This window comes from Onychostoma macrolepis, chromosome 13 (genome assembly GCF_012432095.1).
Source record: "Onychostoma macrolepis isolate SWU-2019 chromosome 13, ASM1243209v1, whole genome shotgun sequence".
Lineage (NCBI taxonomy): Eukaryota > Metazoa > Chordata > Actinopteri > Cypriniformes > Cyprinidae > Onychostoma > Onychostoma macrolepis.
Genome location: NC_081167.1, coordinates 13,681,940 through 13,701,062, shown reverse-complemented (window position 1 = coordinate 13,701,062; position 19,123 = coordinate 13,681,940). Strand labels below are relative to the sequence as shown.

At 35.6% G+C, this 19,123-nt stretch overlaps 3 protein-coding genes across 8 annotated transcripts in view; 2 read left to right on the top strand and 1 right to left on the bottom strand.

The window, feature by feature from the left end:
• The window catches only part of gfra1a (gdnf family receptor alpha 1a), an 83,652-nt gene extending 80,538 nt beyond the window's left edge, over positions 1-3,114 (top strand). For 3 of the 4 annotated variants that reach the window (XM_058796167.1, XM_058796166.1, XM_058796165.1), the window contains one exon: positions 695-3,114. In XM_058796167.1, the coding sequence (XP_058652150.1) occupies positions 695-838 (144 nt within the window). In that variant the 3' untranslated portion in view covers positions 839-3,114. The remainder of the gene's footprint in view (positions 1-694) is intronic. The other variant, XM_058796168.1, reaches the window with a different exon arrangement.
• Positions 3,115-3,341: 227 nt separating this feature from the next.
• apcs (amyloid P component, serum) lies at positions 3,342-5,509 on the top strand. Its single transcript, XM_058796561.1, is given in 3 exon segments — positions 3,342-3,605; positions 4,011-4,309; positions 4,311-5,509. Coding segments are annotated over 3 exon segments (738 nt in total). The 5' UTR covers positions 3,342-3,538; the 3' UTR covers positions 4,683-5,509.
• Positions 5,510-14,477: 8,968 nt separating this feature from the next.
• The window catches only part of atrnl1a (attractin-like 1a), a 302,814-nt gene continuing 298,168 nt past the window's right edge, over positions 14,478-19,123 (bottom strand). For all 3 annotated transcript variants that reach the window (XM_058795276.1, XM_058795278.1, XM_058795279.1), the window contains one exon: positions 14,478-17,038. In XM_058795276.1, coding sequence (XP_058651259.1) covers positions 16,914-17,038 — 125 coding nt within the window. In that variant the 3' untranslated portion in view covers positions 14,478-16,913. The remainder of the gene's footprint in view (positions 17,039-19,123) is intronic.

Genomic DNA, 19,123 nt, shown 5'->3' with positions numbered 1-19,123 from the left:
GCCAGACTAGGCATATCTCTGATATATGTCAAGTGCTATTGAAAGGATGAATCATAATGAAAGAAAAGAGAGACAAAACAGTAATTATCTCATGTCACATTGGCCCCTTTCGCCTGAACTTTGACCTGGCACTAGAGGGCTCTTCCCGCCCGGTATACACATGATCTTTGCGTTGGGCGATGGCAAAATGTGAACATTGCTTATCTTCTGCCTTTTAAAGTTCACTAAATGTCATTGTACATAATAAAAGGAACATTATATGCTAGAATGACATTTAGTGTTGCAGCGGCAGTCCCAAACTAAAAACTAGGACCTGTCTTCAGAGAACAATTTCATTGCTGAATCAAAGAGCTTTTCTAATCTCTCAGACATCTGAACCCATGTAAGGTATAACTCAAGACAGAATGGCATTTTTATTTTTTAATGAATTTATTAGGTTTTTTTTGTTTTGTTTTGTTTTTTTGCAAGGTGAAAGTCCAGTTTCTTTTTAATGCATTATGGTGTACTAAAAGCCTTGAAAAGCCCATCACAAATACATACAATTCCTTTTAGAAAAGTTCAAGGTAAAACATCATAATGGAAAAATGCATCAAAATCAAACAGCTGAACTCTCTGCCATATCTAATCACCTTTTGGCTGGTAAGACTAAATGCTCATCCTCTTTCTTGCCTGTTCACTGTGGTGTTTCTCCAAGGACCCACAGATCGATGACCCCAGCTCCTCCAACGCCATCTCCAGGAATTCGTCCACCCGGCAGGCGTCTCTATCAGGCCTTAGATCTCTGCTGCTCCTGCTGGCTACCTCCTTGCACTGCATCTTCACCGTAGCGATGTTGTAGCCACCTAAGAACATAAAACACGGACTGTCACAATTTGTACAAAGTCGATCGCTGTTCCTGGTCAATCTGTTGTACTCAGTACTCTCTCTCTCTCTCTTTCTCTCTATTTGTCCCTCCCTTCCTCTCTCTTGCTGTTCTGTTTTTAAGAGCTTTTGTTGATGTTGTTGATGCAACGAAACAAAGTGGTCTTGGTGTACTCGAGTTTCTGTCTCTCTTCCCTCCTGATTTTGCATCGGAAGATGAAACGTGAAAGAAATGCAAGAGAACCCTGCAATCATTGCAGCATTCCCATGTGATGTTGTGCCGTCTACGCAACCGCTGGTGTTTTGAGGGCCAGAAATCATAAGGACTCCTGTCACAGCAGTAGAGATTAATCTTATCTGTGCACTTAACAATACAGCGTGCACTATCCATTTCTCACTGGTACACAGCGACACAGCAAAAGTAAAACCAAGACACTATTAAAATGTAAGTTTTGAGATGTGGTCACTGTTTATTTCTACAAATTGTCTTCTGTAATCTTTTTTTAACATTATGGTGAAAATTAGATTCTCACTAATTGTGTTTCTCCGTAGTTTTTCTATAGCATCACTGGCCCATCTGTAGGTCAAACATATCAAGACATTTACAAAACATTTAGTCACAGAAAGTGAAAGGAGGGTTTAGAGGGGAGTTTACTGGATGACCAACAGGACAGTAGCTTTGTCTGAAAATACATGAAGGAGCCTATTTGACAACTTTGCTCTGGTTTGTCATGGTGTGTTTGTGTGTGGATGCATGTGTGAATGTGTAATGCTGTTTGTACGTGTTTGTTTGAACGTGAGGATGAGGTCATGGGTTGACTGGACAGATATGTCAACAGAACTGGAGTTTCATAACTCCTTTGTCACAGTTTACAGGAGAAAACATGGACTGAGGCCAGACAGCAGCATTGATTCGTGTGTAATCAGACAATGTGTCAAGGTTCTATGTTACAAATGCATATATAAGTATCTGTAAATTGCACATCACCACTCACAAGGCTAAACCAACCGGCATCCGCGTATCTATTGAGTGTATATTGCCTTTCTGATGTTGCTTTGACAAGGATTTTCATACTTTGGCCCCAACGAAACATGCAAACTAGTCATGTATGTATTATATAATGTAGCCATTTTTGTACTGTATGTCTATACAAAAGTTACTGAAAGAGTCAGTATTGTGATACTGCATCACAATTACTTAAAACCAGTGAGAATTCTTTCAAAAAAAATAAAATAAAAAAAATACCCAGAAGTCTTATATATGTCAGTATGAGGCATGTGCAGTTTAACCACCTCAGCAGTACACGTTAAAAGAGTCTATGACATGCTGCTTTGGTTCATGTGGCATTTTGAACAAACAATAATGTATTGTTGTACTCCATCTTATTTACAGGACACTTTAAGTGCTACATAAAAAACACACAAACATATATATACTTCTACATGAACTATGTTTATAGAGCCTGCTATATTTGAATTGGGATCTGGTTGTACAATGTATTATCATATTGGATAAGGATTTATCGCTTTTCTCAGTAACTATATACACAGTATATATTTTTGTTTAGAGATTACAGTACAAATTGAAGACTTGCATCTGTAATAATTGCTGTACTGTCCTATATCCCAAATGAAGGAAATGTACAACAGCCATTTATTTACTGTACCACTATGTTATTGTTTTATGGTAAGCCAAAAAGAAAGGAAAAAAATATCTTATTTTTGTATCTTTTTGCATTATGAGTTTATTTATTGTAATGTTGTCTTTTCTGCTGGTAAGCAGTATGAGAACTTTAAAAGTATGAACATTAAAAAACCAAGCATGAGTGATGGAAATGCAATAAAGGCTATTGGATGCAGTTTATTATGGATTCTACGCAGGCATTTTGTGGTGGTCTGCTGTATTCGGCTTTGGTTGCAACATGAAGTTGCTGTGAAGATGGGAGCAGGACAGTAAGAACCCTACATTGTAAAAACTATATTTCTCGACATCAACATCTTATTGCTCCAGAGAATTTACAAATTAAACACAAGACACTTCCACAATCTGTCACATTTCTTCTTAGCTTGTGAAAATGTAAAAAGTATTCTATGAAAACGATTAAAATGTTGACTCATTCACCTTTGTTGTGTTTTTTTTTCACATGGAGGATGTATAAGGAATTTAGCTATTTAACCTTAACAATAATTTTGTTAACAAAAGGAGACAGCAACAGGTCGGTGAGGGCTGCACAATAATTCTAAATAAAATTGGAATATGGACTGAGACACTATAATAACTAAAAAAAAACTAAATATAACCAAAGTCTCACAGAAAGTGGCTTTAGTTGGTTCTCATAAAGATTGAACCCAAGTGTGAACACTCATAAAAAGCAGCTATTCCATTGACAGCGTGTCTTTTTGTTATGTGGTCTTTTTGTTATTTTTGCTTGGATGTTTCAGCAGCAGTTATATTATACTTTTTCATATGAGAATAAAAGTTCATCATTCCAGTTGAAATTGTTATTGCAAGATAACTTTTTGGCCAAATTCTGCAATTGTGCAGCCCTGCTCCTTATCTACGCATGTAACCAAAACTGTTGAATCAGCACTAACATGCTGGTCCTCACTACAGTGGTGCAGTATAAATGTGCAAGAGTGAAGCGCTCAGGTGCCTCTCTTATGCCTGACTCGAACCATGAGGACCATGATGAGACTTTCTTCCTACGTTTTCTTTATTGTCTTTTGTGCTTTGGCGTTGTCCCGTAAGTACTAGCTGTGTAAAACAATATACAGTAGTCAACATTTGAAGTGGATCAAAACGTTTTGTCAAAGTTGTCATAAAACTAAAATCAAAATGTGTTCTTGTCTTAGGACAACTTTGATGAACTTTTTTGATCCACTTCAAATGTTGACTATAATAGTTTTTAAAATACAGAGGTCACCTAATTAACATTGGTTATAATAAAGTTGAGTTGAGTTAATTAATACCACTAGATAAAGATAAAGATAAAAAATGAATTTAGACAGCTTTTGTCAGTTCATTTTGTTTTTGCCTTTGCATATTTGTTCATTAAGCAATACTGCTGTATGGGTCAACCAGTGTCACTTCACATTAAAGAGCTTTTAATGCCTTAAGTGTTGAAAACATTTACTTATATCAATTGCAGAGCCGATAAAAGACAGAAAATGTTTGAGGGAGAAGGTCATCACGTTCCCACAGCTGACCACCAACAACTGGGTGAAGCTCCACCCGAATGAATCCATGAGCATGTCTGCAGCCACTGTGTGTTTGCGATTCTACACTGAACAAATGAGTCTCGACCCATGTCTTTTTTCTCTGGCTACACCGTCCTATCCTCGAGACTTTTCTTTACGTTGGTTAAATTTCATGAAACAGTACGAGATGACCATTCATAACTTCCAGGTTCAATTCGATGGGTTGATGTTTAACAATAATCATCAGGATCTCAGTGTGTGCGACATGGGATGCCAACAGTGGTCTTGCACAGATGTTTGTGAATAAAGTAGCAAGCATTAAGAAGGCAGTGGGCCCTAAAGTATCTTTTGAAGGAAACCCTGTCATAACACTCGGCCAGTGTCAGACCCAATATGATGGAGGGTTCAACCAACAAAATGCCTTCACAGGTTTCATAGCAGATGTGCATGTACATGGACAAGTCCTGACCACCCGTCAGATTAAGACCTACATGGAGGCAAAGACCAAATACAAACTTGGTGATTACATTAACTGGCACAATCTGATGTACACCATTGCTGGGTCTGCACAAGTGGAAGAAAAGCATCAAGTAACATTCTATAGCAAAGAAGAGCAGCAATAGTGCTCGGTTGTACTGAACTGTTGTTGTAATGTCATGAGAAATGAATAAACATCTTGACAGTGAACTTTGTGCTGAGTTTTCAATATTGACCAAACAAGAGAAACCTAACTGATTTGAATTACAATCAGATTTTGGTGCAGTTTAATGATCAGCTCAACAGTGGCCTCAAGTTTGCATGTATTCCCACCCACTCACTCACTTAATACCCATATAATGTCCAATCTGTAACGTAAGAGGACTGGACACAACAGGTTAGTAATAGCAAAGGTGTTTATTGCAAGCACAGAGAGTTCGGGTGATGAATCCAGGCAATAATACGGTGAGTATCAATATTGTAGGGAAGTTCTTGAGCTTGGATGAGTGGTTGATCTTTGTATCTGATTGTTACAGGAACAGGAACGGACATGGGAGGGAAACACACACCTCAGTTTCCCGAGCCTGGGAGAACAGGAGACACAGGAGGGATGAGGAGTCACTAGGAGGAACACAAGAGGTAAGTATACAATGACGGTATAGCAAGTCAGAGAGTCCTCAACGAATGAACGAGATCTGACAGTGAAGGTGTCTGAGGTGTGTGCTTATATGCTGCTGGTGATGAGGTGCTTGATTGATGACAGGTGTTCAGTATTCGGGTGACAGGGATCGTTGTGATTGGGTGGTGATGGAACCTGGCTGATCCGTGACACAAACGGCCTGGGGTGCGTTTCCCAAAAGCATCGTTAGCTAACTATGGTCGTTAATTCCATTGAATTCTATTGGTAACGACAGAACTTGCGACCATAGTTGTTTTTGGGAAACGCACCCCTGGTCAGGAAAGTAGGCTACTATATAACTGATAGAGTAACAACATTTACCACTAATATTATAGAAATGACCTACCTTAGTTAATTTTATCAACTAGCAACATCCTGAATATGAGCTTTAATAGTTTGTATTGTCAAAAAAAAAAAAAAAATACATATATATATATATATATATATATATATACAGTATATTGCTGAACTTAAGTCACTTGTACAATTAAAACACTTTTATAGAAAAATATTATTAGTAGTATTAGTATTCTTCATCTCATGTGAGTGTGCACCATTCAACAACAAATGTATGATGTAATACTTTTTAAATTAGCACTAAACTGAAAAAAGACGTGCACTTTTTTCTAGCAATCATAGCCTACATTACCCATTGTGCTCTTAATTATCTTTAAACTGACTTCAAAACACATTATGAAATGTTGTGTGGAATATGATGATGTAAAGCACTCCACTCCAAGTTTTTATTGTATCTGATGATATAAAAAATTAGGCTCCTGAAATATCCATCTAATGAATGAATGTGACCCCTTACAGATGTGCACAAAACATAATATTTACAAAGACTTTGTGTGTGCACAGCTTTAGGGGCTGTAATAAGTATGGAATAATACTATTACATTAGCATGCAGAGAGCTGGCAGCTCATATTGGCTGTGTGGTTGTGTGGTGTCAGGGGCCAGGCTCCAGAGCCTCAGGCATGTGGGGCCCTAACACACAACGGCAGGGGAGAACAGCTATCTTTAACATGGCAGCCCTCAACACCGCATCCATAACAGTCCAATAATGAACACCTACCTCATGCAAGTCTGATCAGTGTCTTGAGGCAAAGTTGGCGTCTCAAAATGCGAGGGACAATATGTATGCAGAAGATTGCTGCATTTCTTTGATATGCAGTGTGTTGTTTGTTTAGAGTGGACTGATATGGTTAAGAGTGTATTTAAGTGCACAGGTTTCAGCAATCAACCAGAAGAGTTTGGGAATATTTTGCTGAAGATCCTAAAAGACTAAAGTGAAACTTTTGATATGTAAACAGGTCTGTAAAAGATGACAGATATTTTAGAATTTGTGCCAGATTAAACCACTGATTTAGACATACCCCTTTTTCAACAACTCTGCTGCTTTGGCATAGCACCTGTCAATCAAAAGCTTGACACCAGTTTTCTACCTCTTTGAAGCGCTTCTGTTCCTGATGTTCACATATCTTCTTTATCTCGTCACTTTTGGCCTCTTCATTACCCTCTGTCTTCCTATTTTATTTAGCACACATGAAAACCTCTTTAAGTTCATAGAGTGCAACTGATGTCCCTTTAAGACAAGTCATTTCTCTCGGGCAGCTGTTTCAGTCATGCAAGTTCAGCTCCTGTCTCACTGAATGGGGAATCTTCAAATTCTCCAAAGCTGCTCACAAAGCTTACGATTAAAGTGCCCCTATTATGGGTAATGAAAGGTTCATATTTTGGTTTTGGGAGTCCCCAACATTCATTGTCTTATAATATGCATTTATTTTTACCTTATTTGCTGAACGACTCCCAAAGGATTCCTCAATGATTAATTTTTCCAAACCCCTCCTTTGCTTGAGACTAATCTGCGGTGATTGGTCCGATTGATTGATTGCATTTCCATTTAATGCCTGATAAAGCAGCATTTGTGAGGAGTACTGCTTTGTGTACAGCCATTACTGGGGAACAGCTATTTTTTTGTCAAATAATGAATTTGTATTTTCATTCAGACCAAATCAGGTTTTCCCAGGTCTGCGCGGGCAATATGCTAATGTTTCATGTTGACTTCAACATGAAACGGCTTGGGAACCGTTTTAAAAACGACTCGTTTCAATGATTCAGAGTGGACTCTTTCTTTTGAGAGACAATAACTTTATACACGGTGCACTTTAAGATTTAAAACTTTGCAAGATGTTTTCATTCACTCAGAGCTGTGTTACACACTGCATGAAACGTAATTTTCAAAAATCCATAATAGGGGCACTTTAAATTATTTGAAATCAATGAAATCTCACAAAAATTGTCTCATAAATTTAGCTTCTTGTGCTCAAATAGAGTTAAGCTTATTTTTCAGGTTAGACCAGCCAATGCGCATGTGTAGTAGTCCTAAGCTCACATCTCAGGACACTTACTGTTTCTATCCACTTGTTTTCAGATGACAAAATAAAACAACAAAACGGTAATTATATGTGATGTAATACTATATTCTTTACATTTATCACCATACTGAAATCTAATTGTTCTTTGTAGTACAAGGATGTTTTGTTTGGTTTTTATCATGTTGATAAGAATCTAAAGGATAAATGTTTTCTAATAAATCTATTTATTTTACTAGCTAAATTATTTATACACAAGTGCAAATTTTTATCTGTAAAGCCCCTGTTTCTTATATTTTGTAAATATCTACCTCCAGCAATGTTAAAGCCTTAAAATCGATGGCACTGTGTGCATCTTATAATATTGGTTCTTTCCTATAATGTACAGTTGACTGTATACTCTGTGACCTTTTGCCTGGTTGTAAAAAAGTGCCTTTTGAGGCACCTTTACTTTATATAATGTAATTTATATTACCCCTGACCCTGTATGTTTTTTTTGTTTGTTTGTTTTGTTTTTTTGTGATTTTTATTGTTACTGGTTGTATATTTTTGTATACTTGTTGATAATTCTAATAAAAACATTTTTTTTAAAAAACATACTGAAATCTTAGATGAGATTTTGAATCCCAGAAGGTAATACATCTTTTATAAATTGTAATAATATTTGTGTCTGGGATGCCGTGAGCATGGAGTGTGCTCATAAATGGCTGTTGAGACAAAACGAGCAGACTAGTGAACAAAAATACTGTATACTATAATGCATTTGAAATACTTTTATTTTGTGCTAAGTATACTACAAATATATTTACATATTTATGTGCTTAATAAAAATACCCTGCAATTGTACTTTTACTATACTAAATTATTAATTGTACAGAAGCAGTGCTGATGTCTAAACTAAAGATATATTTAAGTGGGCTACATTTGATTGTGCTAAAGTGGACCCATTACAAGTATACTTTAGGTACAATTGAAATATCTTGTATTTAAAGACTGATATTATACAGAGATTAATCCAAATTAATAGTGATATTAAAACATTTTTGGCATAATATTAAGAAATATGCATTGTGCAAATAAAGTTTTACTGGGGAAGGCTTTGACCCGGAAGCAGCATTGCTTACATCATGACTTCACAAGTGGATAGCAATCTAAACATTTAATGGCAGCTGCAGTGACGCAATGACTTTACCACTTAGTGATTAGCTCTTTTATTAGAAGGCGGGAGTACTGCATGTTACACTTTCTGCCCGTTCATAAGTCCCTTTGTGTTTCTAAAGTCTTTGGTGAAACATTCAATTCTGGAAGTAAATATCCCATTAATTTTTTCCATAAAGAGATTGTTTTTTTGTTTTTTTCCCCCATGATTTTCAAATATTTTTTACTTCAAATCAAAGTTTTTAATGTTATGGTGTGTCTGGTTGGTTTGGTTCATGGCTTATAACTCTTTATTTAAGATCCCAATGTGAAAAATACTTCTGGTATCAAGGCAGCTAAAACTGGATGGATAGTAATGCACTCTATTACGCTTATGGCTTCTGATTTCCCATATATGGACTGCTGTTGCTGCTGGACGAGAACAATGATTGACAGAAAGTGCCCCAAAAAGCATTCTAATTGGCTACACAAAGAATCTGATCTTGTTTCATGGCCACCGTTTATTTTACTGCTTTCAGACAGTAGGGCTGTCATAGAGACTGTGTGATATCTCAGGACAGCTATTTCAGTGATATGTTTCATGAAGTGTTATCATTTTTTGCATACCATTCCATAAAGAAATCATTTCCAGCACCTTTACGTCCACCCCTGCAGCTGTGTGTCTTCTCTTTGCCTAGTTTGAATGACAAGACAAACATTATCACCACCTGCCATGTTCAAATGAAAAAGCCATTCATGGCAATTGAAATTTCTGCAGCGGATTTTACTCACTGATACACACATCTGGAAGTGAGTTGACTGCAAACTATTTTTTCTTGCTCAGAGCAGTTGTGGGCAGTATATACACACAGGCATAAAGACTAATTAACCGAATGGCAGAACGGTTATGGGAAAGTAGCTTGCTATTCCGGCTTCATTTGCAATGAGGATGCGTGATAATCATCCTGAGTAGCTTTGTCATTCTTTTACTCACTCTGTATAATCATCTCAACACTAAAAACCAAACGGATCATCATGACTCACATAAGCAACCTGATGACTCTGACTGATGTGACTTCATCCCGCACACAATAATCCATTTACCATAATGGCACATTGTCATTGTGGCCTGGTTTGTGAACAAAGAGCGGTGTCTTGGTTAGCACTGATGTGGGCTGCTGTGAACAGACCGGCCAACAGGAGAATCATTCTTCTCACTATGTAATGCTTAAAACAACTGCAGGCTTTGTAGTCTGACTGCACCGCGATTGATCATTCACCATCAGACGACAACAATTACCAGACGTAAATGGAGCATAATGGTGTAAAGATTAAGTCTGGCCTACACATCAATCTCTAGATGAGAGGTGTCTTGACCTGCAGAGGAGGGTTGATAATGACAAGTTCATGATGCCACCACGATCATGTGAGATGAAACCACGCATGACTCACAGTGGGAATTTTTTTTACAAATTCAGTAACTTTATTTTATTTTTGTGCATTTATTTATTTTAAAATATTCAACCTTTTGTATTCATCATCTCCTTGCAATATGCACATTTAAGTGAAAACAAAATGAAGTAAAATGAAGTATTACATTTTTATTTTTACGTAAAGTTGTGCCCAAGTTATGGTTAAACCCTGCAACATCACTTAAAAAAAAAAAACGTAATGAACTGTATTCCATAAATCATCATCTCACCATTATACTTCTGTGAAATATAAAGTCTACCCCCCACCCCTAGTTTATCTTTACACTTTATGTTAGTCAATAGGGGCGATCTTAAAATGTTAACCCTGATGCTTTAATTCTGTATAGAACACAATTGATAATGCAAATAGATCTTTGAATACATATCAGCAGTATATTCTCTCTAAGAAGCATTGTGTACTGTAGTTTTATGACTCAAGGCTTAAACTGTCAATCATGTTGCATTCCTAAACATATACTGTAATTATATCCCAACAAATATTAATATGTACTCATTTTAAAATGGCAGAGTGTAGACTATTAATGCTTAAACATTTTCTACTGATGTAATGTTTCAAAACTTAAGAAATGTACTTTAAAAATCACCATTCATTTTGTAGAACAACCACAGCAGGGGAGTCATGAAAATCCAAAGTTCTGGCATGAAACTCTAGATGGTGCAGTCCGATGGGTCAAACTCAATCTGACATAATGTCATCATCATCACAGCTGAATTTCTTACATGCTCACAGCAGCATGATGTGGATGTATTGGCAGTAGCTAGTCTCGGACTTCCTCTGCCACAGCAGCAGCAGCAGCAGCGTAGCAGATCCAAGACAAAACACATTAACACTGTCATGTAAATTACCATGCCAATCCCTCAAAAAGTCGTCATGACACAAATATAATTTTACAAACACATAACACATATGTGCATTTCTACATATGCTTGGACCACTGGAATTTCAATAATGTAATAAAAAACATTGCAATTTACTCTGTGTTTAATAATATGAGTTGTTTAATGGAAATGGATGACTTATTTTTGGCCTATATATATATACTGTATATATATATATATATATATATATACACACACACACACACACACAGTAATATAATCTAAATTAAAGGCCACTTAAGTGTACTTAAAGAGTACACTTTAATGGCAATAGGTCTTAACATACTTAAGTGCACTTTTTAAAAATGCACTTTATAATAATGTCTAATTAAGTATTACTTAAACATACATTTTACATAATTATTATTTTATTGCGTTTTAAATAAGTACACTTATTTTGATATATTTATCAATATACCAAAGCACATGTAAAATAATTGATTTTAATTTCAACTGAAGTGTGTTCTTCAAAATTACATTTGTTAATGTATTTTAAATGCATTTAGTCTATATTACTGTGTGCATTAATACACTTGAAATGTATTTTTCTTCTAAACTTAAATACACTTTCTTATATGGTATACTCCAATAAAACTTATTGCTGAAATTTTCATCACCAGCTCTTGCGCTATGAACTCAAGAAAATTAATCAAGTTTAATTTTCGACATAATATTTGACATACAGTGTCATTTATGAGAGTACTGTATTTGTATGTAATAGTACTGTATTTTACATCTGTGTTGTTCTCACTTAAACACAGATTTAATTGCATTAATTGCAAGCAAAGGTTTAACAGATCTAAACAAAATTAATTTGCATTCAAATACATTTGATTTTAATTAGACTAGGCTACACTCCACTGTAAAAATAAATCATGAATGAGTCTAACAATAGTCTTTGGTCTAACTACACAATGAATTAGGACAACTTGAACTTGAACAGAAATGAAAAGCCTGAAATAACATGTAACCACGCACCAGTATCTCTTTTGTTTTATGCGCATGCGCCAAAATACTAAGGGCTGTTTCACACATCCTCCGTCTGCAGTGCGTATGCAGTCCGTGTGCAGAAGCAGCACGGACTCACTGTGCTTTCACACAGGACACGTTTGCAGTCCGCTCCTGATCCGCGGCTGTTTACCACAAACACAACATTTATCCATTATTTTGATTTCAAATCCAAACGTTGTTAGCCTATACTGAAAGTGCTTTTTTAACATTGTGATCCTCTTTTATCACAGTACAGTTACACAATCTTTCATAGACATATTCACGTTTAAACTCAATTAATATAAACAACGTATTAAATGCATTTGGCTTCTAGATTTGTATATTAAGTTGAAACTATATCAAGCAAGTGGAAACATTTAAACACAGCATATAGCCTACTTTTCACAAGTATTTTCAATTAAAACTTACCACTGACAGAAACAGTCGGCTCTCGTGCCTTTTACATTTAAATCTTTATTACAAATAGTCTTAAAGAACTTTGTTTTTCTACCCCCACAAGACACAAGTGCATATGTTGCCTTGTTTATCTAAAAGTGCACTTTTATTTGTTTTAAACCTAGCCAAAAAGCATGTGAAACACAGTAGACTTTAATTATATATATATTTATTGTGAAATTACTACATTTCCATGTCAATCCATGTTCATTTTTACCTCGAACAAAGCGCTGTCACTTTAATTCAGCGTGTGCAGCACAGCAAAAATAGACTCGGTGCGGAAACGATCTCTGCAAAATAATTATTAATAACAATAACTATCTGTAATTGATAAAGTTATGTTTTATTCCCTGTGAAGTAGGAATAAAAAATGTGTCAGTGAAGATGTGTGATCAGGAATTCTGGTGTTTGTAGGAAATCTGAAGGATCATCTCCCAGCATTCTACTACGATGTTGCCCTGATGATTGAGGTAATTCACCTCTCAGGTGATACAGATGTGGTCAAAAGTTTACATACACCTTGCAGAATAAACTGCTTCATCAGAGCAGAAATTGCAATTTTTTAATGATTCTACCCCTCTACCCTCTTACTGCTTAAATTATTAACATTTTGCAGATACTGCAAGGTATATATATATTGCTTTCACTCAACTGAACCATTTATAATGACTGGCTATGTCTTATAACAATTGTTCTTCTTTCTTTCCTCAAGGAAAATGTTTTTCTGACTTTCCTGCCTCTTTGGAACATTTCCGTTCACAGAGACTGTGATGTACTAAAAAGTCCCACTTAAGTGGTTTTGAAAAAATCACTCAAAAGTTCAACTTATTGCATTTATTGCATCACTTTTAAATGTGATACATTTGAAGATGATTACAAATACAATGTATTTAAGCGTCAAAAATAACATTTAATTTGCACTTATGTGTGTTCTTTTAAAGTATATTATTTCTGCAGTAAGTACACTTTGTAAAAGTATACTTAAGTGCACTTCTTTCTCACAAGGGGTAGCAGGCTTTACATTTGAAATGAGCTCATTTTGTGCATAAAATTTTAAATTTTCTAAGTTTAAACATTTGTTATGTTATCTATGTTCTATTGTGAATAAAATATTGGCTCATGTGATTTGAAATTCTTTTAGTTTTCATTTTATTGGAATTTAAAAAATGTCCCAACATTTCTGGAATTTGGGTTGTGTGTGTGCATAAATATATATATATATAATTAATTTTTTTTTAACAAATGCAACACACAACACAGCAAAGCACAGCAGAGGGCTGCCAATGATGTCAAATGGGAGGTTTTCTTTGATGTTAACTTGCTGGGTTTGATCCAGAGTGACAAATGATCCAATAACAGCTTCAGCAAGTAGAACATTTAAACAGCTGTCTACAATCATACTGCAAACTCACTGAAAAAGTCATTTAAATCTGTCATGTATGAATCTACATACTCTGTTCCGTTTAACACCTGTGGCAACAGCACTTAATTACAAACATATGTGAATTTCTTTTCTTTTTTTTTTAATGAAAAATCAATAAGTGCATTAAACTACTGCGTGCTTGTGTAGATAATATTTGAACAGCTTTCCAAATCCATGTGGGTTTTAGTAGCATATTTTAAATGACTTGGTGAGTCAAATAAATAGATGGTATGGACAGATTTAAAAGATGATTCATCAGTAAACTGAGCATGAAAGTAGCTAGTTTTAAACACAACAAAATTTATATATTTTTTCAAGCCTTACTTTGTTCCTTGTTCTTGGAAAATGCCATTCAACCCACATGATTTGTCCTGTAAGACCCAGTCACTGCATCTCATGATACAGATCTCTTCACTTTCGACACTGCATAAAACTTATGTGACTCCTTCATAGAGCAGTTTCAAAAAGAAAAATAAAGCACACAACAGATTTATCAAAACGTTTATTTCTGCATAAACATGAACAAACTTTCTTTGGCTGCTCTTTATTTGTTTAAAATTGATTTTGTAGAATGTAAATTATTACATAACGCTGCAAAACCAGAAAACTCATCAACATTTATACAATTTACAAAGGTTATGACTCAACTATGCAAATGAGAATAAATAAACAAAAACAAACACCTTTGAGACATAAGAGACAACACAATGATATTGTTTCTGCATTGCAGTATAACACTGCACCTGTACAGCCTGTGTACCAGTGCAAACGAACCAACAACCCAATGAGTGATACATCTGTTAGATTTAAGTTGAGCGGGAGTCATTTATATACACACGTTCAAGAGATTACACATGTTCAATCTTCAAATCTGAATCAACACTGCAATGGAAAAAAAACTGTATATTATTATTATTATTAAATGCTCCATATATGTTTGGAATGACATGACAGAAATATAATTTTGGGGTGAACTAAGTTTAGACTGATGTAGTAAAAGTCATTTTAGACAAACATGACCAGACCAGGGTTCAATTTAATAAAGGGCTTAAGTGCAACACAATTCGGTTGTGAAAACATAATAGAGAAATACAATAACACAATTTTATGCAGGAAATTTATGACTTATTGAGCCTACTTTAGGGTAATAAACTTGGATGTATTTTCATAACAAGACATGAAATTATAGTTTTTACATGTCTTGACTATCTGAAGCAAACAAACCAAAACATTATGACAATATACAAATACAGGCAAATGTTTCTTGGCTTTATTAACATGTCAAACAACACTGAGTTAAGATATGGACATACTGCATGTACTAATGGCAATTGTAGTCCGATGATTTTGTGAACACTAGACATTGAAAATACAAACCAATGATTTTGCCCACAGAACCCTAATATTTTAGGTCCATTTCAGCTGTGGTTAACTTGGCTAACTTTCTGCTGACACACATCTGTTGATCATAGGCTGTTTCATTACAACCACTCTGTCTGATAAATGCAGCGCTAGTTTATAGCAGCTAAAGTTCCATTAGGTAAATCTGTAGCCAATCATATGATGCTGAAAAACCCTGTGGATTTGATGATTAATATACTTTCTTTTATATCATGAACACATGTAAGCCATTTGTAGTAAGCCTGTAAACGCTCTTTCTGTAGCACTACCAAAACATCCTGTGTTTGAGCATGAGGAATATTTTCACTTTGATTAGACAAAAAAAATAAAAAATGCTTTGTGTTCTCAGGATGAAAGAGGCAATTTAAATATGTACACTACCATTCAAAAGTTAATTTTTTTTAATGCTTACTAAGGCTGCATTTGAATGTATTTTAAAATGTATTTTAATCCTGTGATGTCAAAATCAAAGCAGAATTTTCAGCAGCTGTTACTCCAGTCTTCACTTCCACACGATCCTTCAGAAATCATTCTTACATTTGGTGCTTATTATCGACGTTAAAAGAATTGTACTGTTTAATATCTTTTAATATTAATAACTTTTTTTTAATAGATGAATAGAAAGTTTAAAACATAAGAATGCATTTGAAATACGGTGGAATTAATTTTATTTTTTATTTTTACTAATTTAATGCATCCTTGCTGATTAAAACACACACAAATCTTACTGAAGTTATAAATTAAATAAAGATCATTGGACTATATATTTACAGTCTTTCTAATTAAAAAAAAAAAAATCACGTTTAATTCAATGTTACTTGTTGCTCTTTGTAATTATGTGTGAAATTTAATCCTACACCAAAATCTTTTTAGTGTAACACACAGACAATACGGACTAAAAGCCACAAAACTCCAGTTTTAATTTCATGTGGTCAAGTGCATGAGTTTGTGTATGGCCACTAGGAGACACAAATGTCAGTTTTGCAAAACAAGTCCAATCTAATCTCTAAAATTAAACTTTCCACAGATCAAGACCATTACAAAACACCATACAGTATGCACCAAATACAGTCCTCGGCTAACAATAATTAGTCTATTAAAGAGTCATCAACAGACACTTCACTAAATAACAAGACAAAACCCTGAAAGTAGAGGCAGGTTTATTCTGAATGCCTCTACATGCGTGATCAGATGATTAATTCTGGCCTGAAACTTGTTCCTATTTTGGGTCCGAGTGAGTTTCATCTACACACTCCCTCCCTTTTAGAGAAACAGCTGTTGAAAACAGAAACCCAGTGGGTGCAATCAAAATGCAGATGTCCTCCACAGAGGTTCAAGCAATACTGAGGGAATACGAGCTCCACTATGGAGCGTGCAATTCAGGAGGAGCCACACACGGACCAGTAATGTCTCGACCCTCCTTTGTCATTTACACTTCAAGAGCTCCCCGCTCATCAACACCATCTCCTTGTAGTGGTAGAGAACGAGAGAGAAGGAGAAAAAAGCTGAGAATCAGTGTGTCCAGTGAGGTCAGTCGGCTGGTTCAGACGCAGGTTCCCTGGTGCAACGTGTGCTGCTGTTTACGGCTCTTTAGACTCAAGCCCTTGTCTTTGAAGTCGCCGGCCCTCTGCTGAGACGTATCAATAAGAGCACTGGCTATGGTAATGCCTGTGGGGAGAAGGAAGAGACGAGAGAAAGCCAAGGAAGTGAGCTTCAAAGAGGAGGACTCAGAAGTGCAGCAGGTGAGGCGCAGCATCCTGATAGGAGCACACACCGACACTTAACAAACAAACCTCAGTTTATGTCAATATCACAGCAGTTCAAGCTCACCTTACAACCATCAGTGCAGTGTTCACATCAATATATATATATATTTTTTTTACAACTGTACGCACTTTTGGCCACAGGGAATTTTAGAAAACAAGCTCTCCTCACTGCATTCATTCATTTATTAAATGACTTCTTTGTCTTGCTAAGACTCATTTCATAGCAAGTATTTTGTGCTTGCATTTACATATATACCAAATACACACAATAAATTTTTTATTTATTTATTGCTTAATTTGACAAAATTACAGCTTGGTTGGAAATACAAATCATTTAAATCTATGCTAAAACAATCCCGATGTTTATCGCTGGGATAAGATTCTCAGTATTGTAGCAGGGATGTTTTTCTGTCTCTACATGTCAGATCTAAGAGCAAAGTCTCTGAAAGCTAAGCTTTGTAATCTTGAAATGAAGGAACAACGTGGTGCATCTGATATAGTTTGATCAGACTCATAATGCTACAGGCCACATTCATCATTCAATATGTATTCAGAACAGAAGCTCTGAGAAGGAGAGGAGGCTCTTTGAGCTCTTGTGTAATTTGGACAGCATGTGTCGATGTTTTACACATCAGAGATTCCTTGCAAGTCTATTATTGAATACTGGCCACCCTGATGAGTTTAAAGCTTACTTCCTGAATGCATTTACAAAGCATACATGAGAGCTAATAACTTTCAGATGTGATCTGTGGTAAGAATTGGAGTTGTGACTGAATAACCCTAGTGAAAAAATAGTATACTTCAGTACAATTTATTCGTATGTACTTTAGCATAACTAAATATATTTGGGGCACACTATAAATTGGTATACTTAAAGTCTGCTAAATTGGAACAACTAATTTTGTACTAAATGCATTTTAGTTGTGCAAAAGCAGTGCTGAAGTTCAACTAAAGTTGTATTAAATACACTTGTTTGTGCTTAAGTGGAACCAAGTATACTTAAGTACACTTTAAAATATCCTCTTTTATTTAATTTTTGAAATGCAGAATTCATTCAGCATAAACTTCAAATGTATTTTGGTGACATTACAATTGCAATTCAATTACACTGTAAGAGTGTTGAACATGCATTAATATTATACTAATAACAAACTGAGGTCATACTATCCCTTACTTTTAGAGACTTTAAAATGCATTGCAATGGCATTCCAAGTAAACTTGAAGTGTGCTAATGGCACAATTATTGTGTGCTTCTAATGCAATAAATTAACCTTTATAAATAACGGCACAGTTTAAGAAATGGCCTTTTACTAACACCCCCAACATACCAGTCAACTCAATTATCCAGAGAACATCAGTGGAACATTGGACACAGACATTTGAACATTGACTGAAGGAAACACCACAGACTGGATTCGAACCCGGGTCGCTGCCACACACGTGTACTTGCTTTACCAGGTGCACCACCAAAGCAGACATGTGCTGTGTAAAACTGCGGTTACTTTGTAGTCTTTCTATATTGCTACCAATACTACTATAAGTAAACAGTTCTTTTCCATCAATGACAGCACAAATTATATGGACGTAAAGACTGCAAATCCCCAAAAAGTCTTAATATAGGCGCAGTCAGCGGTGCGTGGAAATAAGTGTGAAACGGCCTGTATAGAGCACGAGAGTGCGTTAAAGTTGAACCTGTTAAAGTCAGCGGACACAACATTAAATATCATCTGCAGAATGTTTTGCTTCCCTTTTAACTGACATGATCTATTCTGTACATTGATGCTGCAGGAAACAGTTGATAAACCGGCATTACATTCGTTTTATTCTTGTTCATGCACTAAAACACAGACAGTTCCGTTAGTTGGTGGAATTATGTAAACGTACTTCTTATGTTTCAGTGCATGCAGAAGGAATAAAACATTCTGTAACATCTCTGCCCATTGTCTCTGCACGCTTCGACTCTCAATGCACTGCACAAATGTTAATG